The sequence below is a fragment of the Panthera onca genome, chromosome B3 (assembly GCF_046562875.1).
Source record: "Panthera onca isolate mPanOnc1 chromosome B3, mPanOnc1 haplotype 2, whole genome shotgun sequence".
Classification (NCBI taxonomy): Eukaryota; Metazoa; Chordata; class Mammalia; order Carnivora; family Felidae; genus Panthera; species Panthera onca.
The window spans coordinates 135,768,492-135,780,711 of NC_138344.1; the positions used below are offsets into that span (position 1 = coordinate 135,768,492).

General features: G+C 42.1%; 1 protein-coding gene across 10 annotated transcripts in view; it reads left to right on the forward strand.

The window, feature by feature from the left end:
- The window catches only part of UNC79 (unc-79 subunit of NALCN channel complex), a 262,094-nt gene that overhangs the window by 168,568 nt on the left and 81,306 nt on the right, over window positions 1-12,220 (forward strand). For 6 of the 10 annotated variants that reach the window (XM_060620631.2, XM_060620624.1, XM_060620626.1 and 3 more), the window contains 3 exons: window positions 544-706; window positions 3,229-3,378; window positions 3,962-5,179. In XM_060620631.2, coding sequence (XP_060476614.1) covers window positions 544-706; window positions 3,229-3,378; window positions 3,962-5,179 — 1,531 coding nt within the window. The remainder of the gene's footprint in view (window positions 1-543; window positions 707-3,228; window positions 3,379-3,961; window positions 5,180-12,220) is intronic. The other 4 variants (XM_060620629.1, XM_060620632.1, XM_060620634.1 and 1 more) reach the window with 2 other exon arrangements.

Here is a 12,220-nt window from a genome sequence, read left to right on the forward strand (position 1 = left end):
AGAGAGGAGAACACTGAAGAGATCTAATTTGAGAATTTTGTAGGAGAGTCATTTGACCTTCAGAGAAGGAATCATGATGTACAATTAGTGTTGAGAAGTCAAAATCCATGGGAATAGAAATAGAAATAGAGACCAGGCCAGTGGAGGTGCTACAAATGTCAAAAACAAAAAATAACAAATTGTAGGCTACTGAGATCAACAATCTCTGTTTATGGTCAGAATCTCAGATTTTATCTTTGTTTTAATTATTATGTCAGAAAACAAAGAAAATATTTAAAATTGCGTTCATGCCAGAGAATTTCCTTGAAAGGAATTGTAACTGTGAACTGGCACGCATTGCCGTCTGTGGTTTGGTACAAGTAGAAGGGAATGTGATCCCTTGTCAAAATAAGACCATAATAAAAACTTAACGGTTTTGCTTTTCTGTATATTTCTTTTTATCACCCCGAGAAGTACTGAGAAAAACATCCAGCAAGATCAAGTGGAAAAACTTACCCTTCAAAATAACTGTTTATATTTTTCTCCCTCCATTTTATTGAGCAGTACCCATACCGAGACTGCGATATCAGCAAGGTCCTGCTGCATCTGATTCACATAACAGTCAATACACTCAATGCACAGTATCATAGCTGCAAGCCCCATGCCACGGCAGGACCTTTGTACAGTGACAACAGTAACATAAGCAGATACAGCGAAAAAGAAAAAGGTACTTTACCTATCTCAATTCTACCCCAAACTTAGCTTGAATATGTAATACATTTCTGGACAATGTTTTTCAGGAGATAGTGGAACGCCCCCTGGTATCATTCTGGAATCAAAAAACCGCCTACTGCTTCGTTAACGTTCCAACTTTCCTATGAATGTTGCTGCTTTAATTTTTTTTTTAAATGAGCATTCCAGAGAAATAACTGATATGCTTCTAAAGCCCATTTCATGAGAAATGTGTTGTAAAAAAAAAAAATTGTCGGCAGTTTGGTTAAGTAGCCTCTGTAAGCCTTTTCCTGTGCGTTGGAAGCATCTTGTTTTGGGCTGTGAAGTACATCTTGGTCAGCACTCCGTGGAACCATGAGCCATAATCTTGTCGTCTCTAGTTTCCTCCTGAACTTTGTGCTCACAGATTTGAATGGAATCTAAATTCGCTCAATTGCTTCTTCCTAGCCTCCTTGTTCAGTAAGAATTGATTTACGGCAACTGAAATGCAATTTTTGCTGCGTGGGTTTAAATTATTTCCAGTATCAACACTTTTTATATTGATAGCTTTTCTGCAAAGAAGGCAGTAGAATGAAACTTTAGATAGAGTAAAATCCCAGCCTGGATGTTTTCAGATGAGAGATGAAGAACCAAGGTGTATGTCTTGAGTGCAAGTCACAAGGTGTCTAGACTTGTAAAAGGTGACATCATCTAATCTAATCCTGGGAGAAGGCCAAGCACCCCATGACCCTTTGTGTAGATTCTGACTTGTTAGGACTGCTCTGGAAATACCTCACTAGGATGGATTGGACCAGTGTTCATTTATTGCTGAAAGGTCCAAGAATCTAGGTTGGCCGTAGACGGGAACTGTGAGACCGAAGTTCTTTAAGTTCTGGTAGCACTCCAATCCTTCCTGAAGAATATCTTGTCTACCAGCTTTGGTCCTAGTTTCTGGAAAATTGGACAGACTCAATTAAACTACAGAGGTCCTCAATCTGGGCTCAGCATTTGGGCCAGTCTCACATGAGCCTTTCTGAATGGGAGGAGCCATCTTGAAGTCCTTCCATCTCTCATTCAGTATGTTTTGAGAATTATTTCAAAATTACCTAACGGAAGTCACATAACTATTTCCTTGAAAACTGTATTTTTCTAAAGGGAATATATTTTTTAAAGGATGTAAAGAAATAGAACAGATCATTGTGTGGCATCTCCCCAGAAACGTGGGGATCTGATAGGCTTTGTCTTCTTTGCAGACGTTTTGTATCATTTTGATCATTAACACTTAGTTATTATTTGACCCAAAGAGATTAGTATGATTATCTATCATCTGCTGCTTCAAATTTCATTTAGTGGTAGAGTCTTGTGTCTTAGGACAGGATTAATGCTTAAAATTTGGCTCTCTCTTGTACTCCCCGAATGCTCAAGGAATCTTAAATCGCTATAATACACCCGAGCCTTATTTTGTCATATGGATAGACATAAAAATAGGCCAAGTACTATGATTTCAGTGATATTCACCTTGACTAGTAGGTTAATTATGTTTACTGTGGTATTAAATGCATTTTTGTAGTGTTTTGTTTTGTTTTGTTTTGTTCTGTTTTGCTGCTTTGTATAGGGCTTTGGCTTTTCCAAAGGATGAAAGAAGAAAATTTATCAACTGAACTTTGTGGGTTGCAACATGGCAACCCTTTCCTCATTAATATGTTTTTGGGTTTATCTTTGATTTAAAAGTAGCTAAATAGGGATAAAAGAGTACCAGAAATAATCTTGCTAGGCACTCTAAGTGATAGGTTTGTTTACGGAGCCTCAGGATCATCGGCGTCAAAGAGGCTTTCTAGGATTCATAACAGTTACACATGGCAAACTCCCCAGAGAAGGGTCTTACTTTAATAGGGGGGAATGTTATTTTCTGTTTTCTTTTTCCTTTGTTTACTCTTTCAGTCCATACTCATTTGTGGAGCTTTTGAAATGACCAGTGGCTTCTCTAAGCTTTTTCTGTGTGTCGTGTGTCTCATTACCAAATGTAGAGTACAGTATTTTGCATTCACAAAGTATAAGGTGCATGTACTGTTAGGCTGTGTCTATGCCAGTTCTCAAATCCCAGGAAGGCATATGTTTTTGGAAAGGGCAAGACCTACTCATTGTGTTGAATTCTCTTTTGCCAAATTAGCCTGAAAATTCACCCAAAGCAGGCATGTTCAAGGAGTGTCACAGATTCCCGAAATGTATGCGTTATCCGATTTTAAGAGCATTGGAAAAGTGTCCCCACGAAGGCCCTATTAGAATATTGAGATGCCTCTCTTGAAAGTGCTGCCAGTTGTCACATGGGAAATGAGAGCCACCTTGTAACAGGTTGCTCTGTCAACATTTGGATAATTTGACATCTGGATGAAATACCAAGCTGTGGCCAGAACTTGAGCTGGTGTAGAAACCACCTCAGACTTTGTTCCCTCATGCTTTCGTTGAAATGCTTGTGTAGACACAGCCTAAGAGAGAATAACCTCCTAAGTGTAATTTTGACTTTCTCTCCCCAATTAGAAGAAGATAGTGTTTTTGATGAATCTGATATTCATGATACACCTACTGGACCCTGCAATAAAGAGTCTCAAACTTTTTTTGCAAGATTGAAAAGAATAGGCGGCAGCAAAATGGTGAAATATCAGCCGGTTGAGATGAATGTTCAGAGAAGTATGAATTTTTTCCTCTTAGTAATTTTATGCAGAAATGTTGTACTCTACCGTTTGTTTGGGGTGAAATCTTAATTTTATTATGTTACTACACATTTTAATACTGTTGATTTTATATATATGTATGCACAAACAGTATATATATATATGCATTTATATATATACGTGACTGGATGGATACATCATTAACGTCATGATCGTCTTAGAGGGCCATTGCTTGATTTGATTTGTTGCAAAATGTTTGCTTCTCTTCCACACAATTTGAATACAGTTTCCTAGATCTGCCTCAGCCAAAAGCGATTCCCCTCTCCTGTGCACAAATGAATAGAGCTGAGGAATTATCCTGAAGCCTGATTATGGAAATAAGATCTTAAACTGCCATTTCGGGTTCTTTCATTCCAGAGTTTTTCTGGTTTTCGAAATTAGAATTGAACTTTATAAAAACTTGGCCAGAAAGTCAGTTTTACCTCCTATTGGAGCCGGGATTGTGGTTGTGATTTATGCCAATTGTGTGCCCAAGTATGAGGGGGAAAAAATGTGACGTCTCCAAGTAAAATAGTACTAGCTTTTTCTGTTTTAATCAGGTGAAATAGAACTGGCCGAATATAGAGAAACGGGTGCATTACAAGACAGCATTCTGCACTGTGTGAGAGAAGAAAGCATTCAGAAAAAAAAGCTGCGCTCTTTAAAACAAAAATCTCTTGATATAGGGAATGCAGACTCCCTCTTGTTTACATTAGACGAGCACCGGAGGAAGTCCTGCATAGACCGGTGTGACCTAGATAAGCCTCCCGTCCATGCCGCTTACATCATGCAAAGACATGACCACGGACGTCCCAGACAGAATTCTGCTACTCGGCCCGACGACCCCGAACCACCCGAGAACCCAGCAATGGAAAGTTTCCAGGAAGCTCGCAGGCCCGTGATACCCGAAGTTCGGTTAAACTGCATGGAGACGTTTGAGGTCAAGGTTGATTCTCCTGTAAAGCCTGCTCCTAAAGAGGATTTAGATCTGATAGATTTGTCCTCCGATTCAACATCTGGGCCTGAGAAACGCTCGGTGCTCTCAACGTCTGACAGCGACTCCCTTGTGTTTGAGCCCCTTCCCCCTCTCCGAATAGTAGAGAGCGATGAAGAAGAGGAGATCACGGGCCCAGGAAATGAGGGGGCCTCTGCTAAGAAGGCCACCTCCTCTCCCTCAGTCCCCAGCCCCCGCTCTGTCCCCAGCCTCAGCACGCCTCCCCTCGTGCAAGTGAGCATGGAGGATTGTTCCAAAGACTTTTCTTCCAAGGACTCAGGAAACAACCAGTCAGCAGGTGCCACGGACTCGGCGCTCATAGCTCTGGAGGATCCCACGGACTCCGCAGAATTATCAAAGCCGGGGGAGCCACAGGACTTTCCCTGTGGCAGCCCGCTGACGCTGAAGCAGAAACGAGACCTCCTTCAGAAGTCATATGCTCTCCCTGAGGTGTCACTGGACGACAGCCCAGAGCCCAGCATCCAGGAGGAGAAGCCCAGTGGGCCGATGCCAAGTTCAGGGGCAAAAACCGTCCTCCTCAAAGTCCCCGAGGATGCTGAGAACCCAGTGGAAAGTGAGAAGGGGGAAGCCAGTGCCGAATCGGATACAGAACAGAATCCGGAGAGGAAGACCGAAGAGGAGGGCGCTGAGGAGTCCGAATTCAAGATCCAGATTGTTCCCAGGCAGAGAAAACAGAGGAAGATCGCTGTCAGTGCCATCCAGAGAGAGTACCTGGACATTTCCTTCAACATTCTAGACAAGCTGGGAGAACAGAAAGATCCAGGTAAGCGCCTCTCTCTCTTTTCTCCCAGCCTTGTGTTCGATCGAGTCTGTGCCTCTTTCTTGTTAGGGTCTCTCACTGACTAGGCATCGAAGTCTCAATCTTATAATGTCAGGGAGTGACATTATAATTGCTTCAGAATCATTCCGAATGCCTCCTGCTTACTAGAGCGTGTTGGATTCAGATGTGGTTCTGTTGGCTCCATCAGTGTTTCTGTGTTTGTTGTTTCTAAAGCTTTACAGTCAATTCTTGGCCTCCTTGGCAAGAAGAGGCAATAAATAGTTAACTCATATCAAGATATCCCAAATATCATCGCAGTCTTCCTTCCAAACAGAAAAAGTCATTAATTTGAACTCTGTTTGCTCTCTTTGTTTTCCTATATTTCAGCCAGCTTTGACATGTAGTCCAAAGAAGGAGCAAACATGAAGGGCTACAGAAAAGCAAAGAGCGTTTGGGAATGGTTAAGAATTTGACTGTAATCATGTAGGGTCCACAGCTGGTTGCATCTTCTAACCAAACGTCAGTAGTCTGGTGGGCATTGTGTGTCCTCAGGAACCGAAAAACCCAGCTTACAACCCAGACCCTAGTTCATGGGCACCAGTTCATGGTGAAGTTGTCACAGCACTTGGATTTCCTGCCTCAGGAGTCATTTCTCACATTTCCTTGGATGCACTGTTTTTAAGAAAGAGAATTTGGAAAGGTGGCCAGCCAATAGTCCACCTCATCCTAAAACACAGTCTTCTGCAGTGTTACCAGAATGCTGATCACAACACTTTGTGTCTCAGCTCAGATAATAAACAAACAAACAAACAAACAAACAAAATAATGTGGCTTGTTAGAAAAAATGAAATTGGCCAGGGATGATTATTGTAGTAGATTCATAGCATGTGGATCGCTGAGAACTGGCAAAGATCTTGGAAAGTTGTAGTGGAAAACCTGTCCTTTTCTGTACAAGGAGACACTCTGAGGAAGTCATGTGCCCGGTCCCACAGATAGGCAGTAGCAGTGCCAGAACCATTGCCCTGATTCTAGTCCTTCCTCTCCCACGGCTCCACACAAAATCAACTCCTAAGACGAGGCGTTCAGATCTTTTATTCACCCCGGTCATTTCCTGAGATTTCCAGCTGTTCTCTACCTCCTAGGACAGAGCTGTGTACCTTGAAAGGGGTCTGTAAAAATCTGTTGAATGAACATGAGTATATTTGGAAAGGGTCATGGGAAGACCCTTTCCAGGTAGCAGGAAGAATAAGATCCTGGTAATAACAAGAACGTTTAAGAAGGTTTCTAGGGAAACTGGTAAACCTTTTGATTGTTTGGAGCCAGGAAAATTGCTACATATAGATGAAGGAAAACATTGACCTGGAGACTATAGACTTTTATAGGGTAGGTATATTAGAAGCCATATAAAGTCTATAGGGGGGATACATAAGAAACTAAGTCCGCCATATAAAGTCTATAGGGGGGATATATAAGAAACTAAGTCCACAGAGTGGGTGTGTATGATATATAGGTTGTAGTGCGTGTGCGTGTGTGTGTGTGTGTGTGTGTGTGTGTGTGTGTTTTGCCTCCTTTATTCATCCTATGTCAGACTGTTCCCCAGGCTACCTGGGGGGAGATTGGTTTCATATTAATACATTTGTTATCAGAACAAGAGGAAAGCACCTGACAATTATGGTAATATGTCTTTAAAATGTTTCTAAGATATGCAGTACTGTCACAGTTTTATATCTGTATAGCATCCCACCTCCCACAGACACACAGATCTGGGAGCTGGAAGGAGGCCTGTGTTCTCAGAGGAAGACACAGGCTTCCCCAGACCTTCTTGCCTCTGTCAGCTGGAGTAAAGGGAGGCTCCTAGTCCTTCCAAACTCAGAGCCTTACCACTGCTGATTGCCTTGAACCACCAGGTCTAACCGCATCGAGCACTTTGTCTCATGCATGTGAGTCCCTGCAGGAAGGCCCAGGTTGCCCTTCTAATTTCCAGAAGGCTCTGCACATCTCCTGTTCTGAACCTTTGTTCCAACTTACGCTAACTACTGAAATCCTTCCCTCGTCCTTCATGAGCAAAATCTCATATATGCTCTCTCCTCTGATGGCTCCCTTCATGCCCTAGTCCAGAGGAAACCAGCTCTCCCTGAGGACACAGTTTTCCTCACTGCCTTGTGCCCTTGGGCTTGGGTCACGGGTAAGCACCTTCCTTGTTCATCACTGCCCCTTTCAGACCATTCCCACCTTACTTCTGAAAACACCCAGCTCTGAACTTCATATTACTGACCCCTGATTTTTTTTTTTTTAATCTGGTGACAGTTTCACTCCTGGTTCTTTTTTCACTCTTTTCTAAACTGTTTCTGCCTTAATTCTTAGTGATTCCAATATTAGAGTAGATGACTCTTCTGAGGCTCTGGCTTCTTAGTTCCTTGAATTTGTCTGCCCTAGTGACTGGTTTTTAACCTCCACCCCAGTTCAGCTATTCCTTCCCATGGTCACGTCACAGACCTTGTTTTTGCCAAAAAGTGCAGCCTTTCCATGTCATTCTCATGTCTCCTCTTCTCTGATTTCTATTTCCCTCTCTCTGGATGACGCTGTGTCAGTCCTACTGTCTTTCACGTCCCTCCCATACTTCACGTCTCCTCTCCTCTTCCTTACTCAGGTCAATCAGTGTAACCCTCCCCGGTGCTGCATCCTCCCTGGCCTTTGCTTTTTCAGGCTTGCTTGGCTAAACACAACCTTGTCAGATCCACCTTTCCACCTACCAGCATCTGTAGGTGCAGTAGGTACAGATAGGTATTGGATGAGTGTGACTGGAGAAAAACACATACCAATAGTGGCTGGTCTCATTTCAGATTCATGACGCCAGACCTCAACTGGCTCTTTAAACTACCTGGCAATCATACCATATTTCTGTGGCCCACTCACATTTCCATTCTCCTAAGCGACTGTGTCCTGGCTACTTGTGTTTCCAAACTTTCGATTACTCTTCCTGTTTGACAGAATCAGAAGAAATGTCCACAGCCTCCTGCTGCCTCCTCTGCCTGCCTTCCAATGTCTGCACTTGTACACCTGGCCTTTCTGGCTTGGGCTATAGGTGAACTATCTGGTTACTGTTTAAAGGCAGCCTTTCCACATGTGGACAAGATTCCACTTCTCTCACCTACTCAAGGGCATAGGCCTAGAAATTCTCCTTTCTTTCTCCCTCCTTAGGCTTTTCTTCCTAAGGTATTCTTCACGTGAGCATACGAACATAATCTTATTTTTCTCTCTTACAAAAAAAGCTCTTGATCCCAGTTCTCCCAATTATTATCTCATTTTGCTCCTCCCCTTTTAGCAAAATGTTTTAAAGAGTTGCCTATACAATCATTATCTCCAGTTTTCTCCCATTCTTTTCTCTTTTATTTTTGAGGTTTACTTATTTATTTTTGAGAGAGAGGGCACCAGTGGGAAAGGGGTAGAGAGAGAGAGAATCCCAAGCAGGCTCCACACTCTGCACGGAGCCCAGTGTAGGGCTTGATCTCATGACCCTGGGATCATGACCTGAGCTGAAATCAAGAGTTGGACGCTTAACTGACTGAGCCATCTAGATACCCCTCACTCTTTTTTTTTCTAAAGAATTAATCATTCCTATGAAGTTTCATCCCCAGTGGTTCACCCAAACATCACTTGACAAGGTCACCAGTGGTAAGTTCTAAGCTCTTACCCGCCTCTCCCCATTTTACTTGGCTTCTCCGATACCATACTCTCTTTATTTTCTGCTTGTTCAGTGGTCAGTCCTTGTCAAACTCTTTTGTTGATTCTTCCTTATCTCCCTAATAAGGGAGTGCCCTACAGTCTCAGTCCTCTGTTTACACCCACTCTTCTGGGTGATCTCGTCTACTTTTATGATTTTACGTATTGTCTGTATGCTGAGACAACTCCATCAGTTGCCAGTTGCTGGAAGAATGCTGTGTGACAAGCATAAAATCTCTGCAACATCTAGGGATAAGTAATGGGTACTCATTTAATTGGACAGTCTATTGGTTACTGTGGATTGGCTAATCTAGGCTGAGTTGAGCTGGGTGGCCGACCTCCTCCTGGGAGTCTTGGAGCTCAGGAGTATCCTCTCATGATGATGGCAGAGGCACAAGACAGCAAGCCTAATTGCACAGGTGCTTTTCAAGCCTTTGGTCATGCTATGCCTGCAAACATTTCATTAGCCAAAACAAATCACCTGGCCAAACCCCAAATCAGGAGGGAAATATACCCTGCCTCTTATGAGGGAGGAACTTGTAAGTCACATGACAAAGGACATGGATTCAAGGAGGAGTGAAGAATTGGAGCCATATCTATCAAGTATTACACGGGATGTAGTCATAATAAAAAATTATCTGTTGGTTATCTGAAATTAAATTTTAACTGGGCATCCTCAATTTTGTCAGGGCACCTTAATCCACCTTCAGAATATACCCAGAATTTGGTCCCTGCTTATCATCTCCCCTTCTTCCACTTGGCCCTGAGCCACCAACACCTCTCACCTGGGTCAGTGGTGGCAGCTTCCTAACTGGTCCCCTACCTTCTACCCTTATTGTCTTCATATCTTCTCAACACAGCAGGTGGAGCAAGCCTTTAAAACATGAGATTTATACCATTCCTCTGATTATAACCCTCCAGTGGCTCCCCATTTCCTCTGTAGTAAAAGCTTAGGTCCTTTATATTCCTGAAGTGCTGTGTGGTCTTGATTCTCATTAGCTCTCTGACTTCATTTTGTGCTTCTGTCACCACATTGCTTCTACCCAGCTGCAGTGACTGCCTGCCATTTCTTTTTTTAAAATTTATATTCAAGTTTGTTAACATACAGTGTAGTCTTGGCTTCAGGACTAAAACCCAGTGATTCGTGTCTTACATATGACACCCAGTGCTCATCCTGAAGAGTGTCCTCCTTAATGCCCATCACGCATTTAACCCATCCCCCCACAGGAAGCCTCAGTTTGTTCTCTGTATGTAAGAGTCTCTTATGGTTTTCGTCCTCTGTTTTTATCTTATTTTTCCTTCGCTTCTCCTATGCTCATCTGTTGAGTTTCTCAAATTCCACATATGAGTGAAATCATATGGTATCTTTCTCTGACTTATTTCGCTTAGCATAACACCCTCCAGTTCCATCCATGTTCTGCAAATCCTCCTGCCATTTCTTGAGCCCTCCCCACATAGCTTCACCTGAGGGTCTTTACAACTGGCTGTTCCCTCAGCCTGAAACAGCCTTCCCCACCTGTCTGCCCAGCTCACTCTCTCACTTCTTTTGATCCTTTGATCAAACACCAGGCTCCCGATGAGGCCTGGACCACACCCCACCTTTCCACCGGTCTGGCATCTTGGAATCCTTTCTTTTCTGGTTCTCTTCTACAGAGAATTACTCTTCTAACTTAAAATTTACTTTTATGTGTATTAATTATTGTCAGTTTCTCCCCGCTAAAATGAAAGTTCCCAAAGGCAAGGATTCTTGCCTGGTTTGTTTACTGATTGTATATCAAGTGCCTAACAGCTTTGGCAAATGTTTGACGATTGAACGGGTGGTTATGCCATTTTCTACACATCACTATAAAAACTGAATAAAAATATAAAGGGGCACCTGGGTGGCTCACTGGGTTAAGCGTCCAACTTTAGCTCAGATCATGATCTCGCAGCTTGTGAGTTCGAGCCCTGCGTCAGCTCTGTGCTGACAGCTCAAAGCCTGGAGCCTGCTTTGGATTCTGTGTCTCCCCCTCTCTCTCTCTGCCCCTCCCTGCTCATGCTCTGTGCCTCTATCCTTCAAAAATAAACATTAAAACAATTTTTTTTAACTGAATAAAATATTTTAAGCTAAGTGTATAGGTCTATTCAAATATTTGTTGTATGTCTTAAACTGTATACAAATGGAAGGTTTTGTAAAATGATTTAAGATTGAGCAAAAATTGGCCTGGCTTATGAAATCTTTGTACACTAGCAATTATTAACAACTACCTTACAGTAAAGAAATTACATTTCTTTAAAATTAGAGATACACCAAAGATTTCAATAAGCACAGCAAAACTCTAAAAGTCTCAATGGTCTTTCAAAGAATTCTCGAAAATGAACTTTAAGCTTTCTTGTTCTATATTATTGGTGGGATTATTGTGCCGTGGTAGCAGGCATACGTAAAACAGAGGCAGATGAGGGTGAAGAGAGGTGATTGTGTATGTATGTATGTATTTATTTATTTAATTTATTTATTTATTATTTTTTGATTGTGCATGTTTTTCACTAGAGGTTTGGGGACAATACCTAAGAGAAAAGTAATAACCTAATCTCTAATATCTTAGTGACTAAGGTAATTTAAAACAGGTAGTCATTTTGTGCATAATTACTCAAGAGGGTGCAGGAAACACTGTAACAGTTATACTTATTTTTTTTAATCAAGAAATTACTAATCTGGCAATCATATCTATTCAGAAAGACCTCTGAGAGTCAAAAAGCGGATGTTCTAGCATCAGTGCTTGAAAACTTTCCTCCCAGGATCTCACCCAGGATCAATTTTACTTTCATTCCCTACAAGTTTAGTGATCATCTAATAATAGACTCGCATCTGCATACCTCAGATGTACATATGGATGAGTGTATGGTGACTTACCCTGGACAAGAGAAAAATTGACAATATAAAAAGAATGGGACTGAATCACCGTGAAGCTTGAGAACGTGAAGCCATGTAGGAGGGGCGCCCCCAGGTGATAGCATGGAACATTCATGGAAGCCTATAGGGTAACGCCAGGCTGCTCACTCTTCAGTATATAGTGTTGCTTTAAGGTGGCAGAGACGTTTGTAAAGAATTTTAGGGGGTTTGCTATGATAAACTATCAAGTTTTAAAGGATCATCTTTACCTAGAATAATGTGGAACAGCTTGTTTCCCATTACTGATAGATTGAGAAGACAATAGTATACGCAGAAGATATTTCCTCTTAGATACGTTTGTCAAACAGAAGGAGCACATGATACGGTCTGTTTCTTGCGCAACGAATAAAATAGAAAACCTGAGTTAATACTGTTTATTCCAAGTTAGA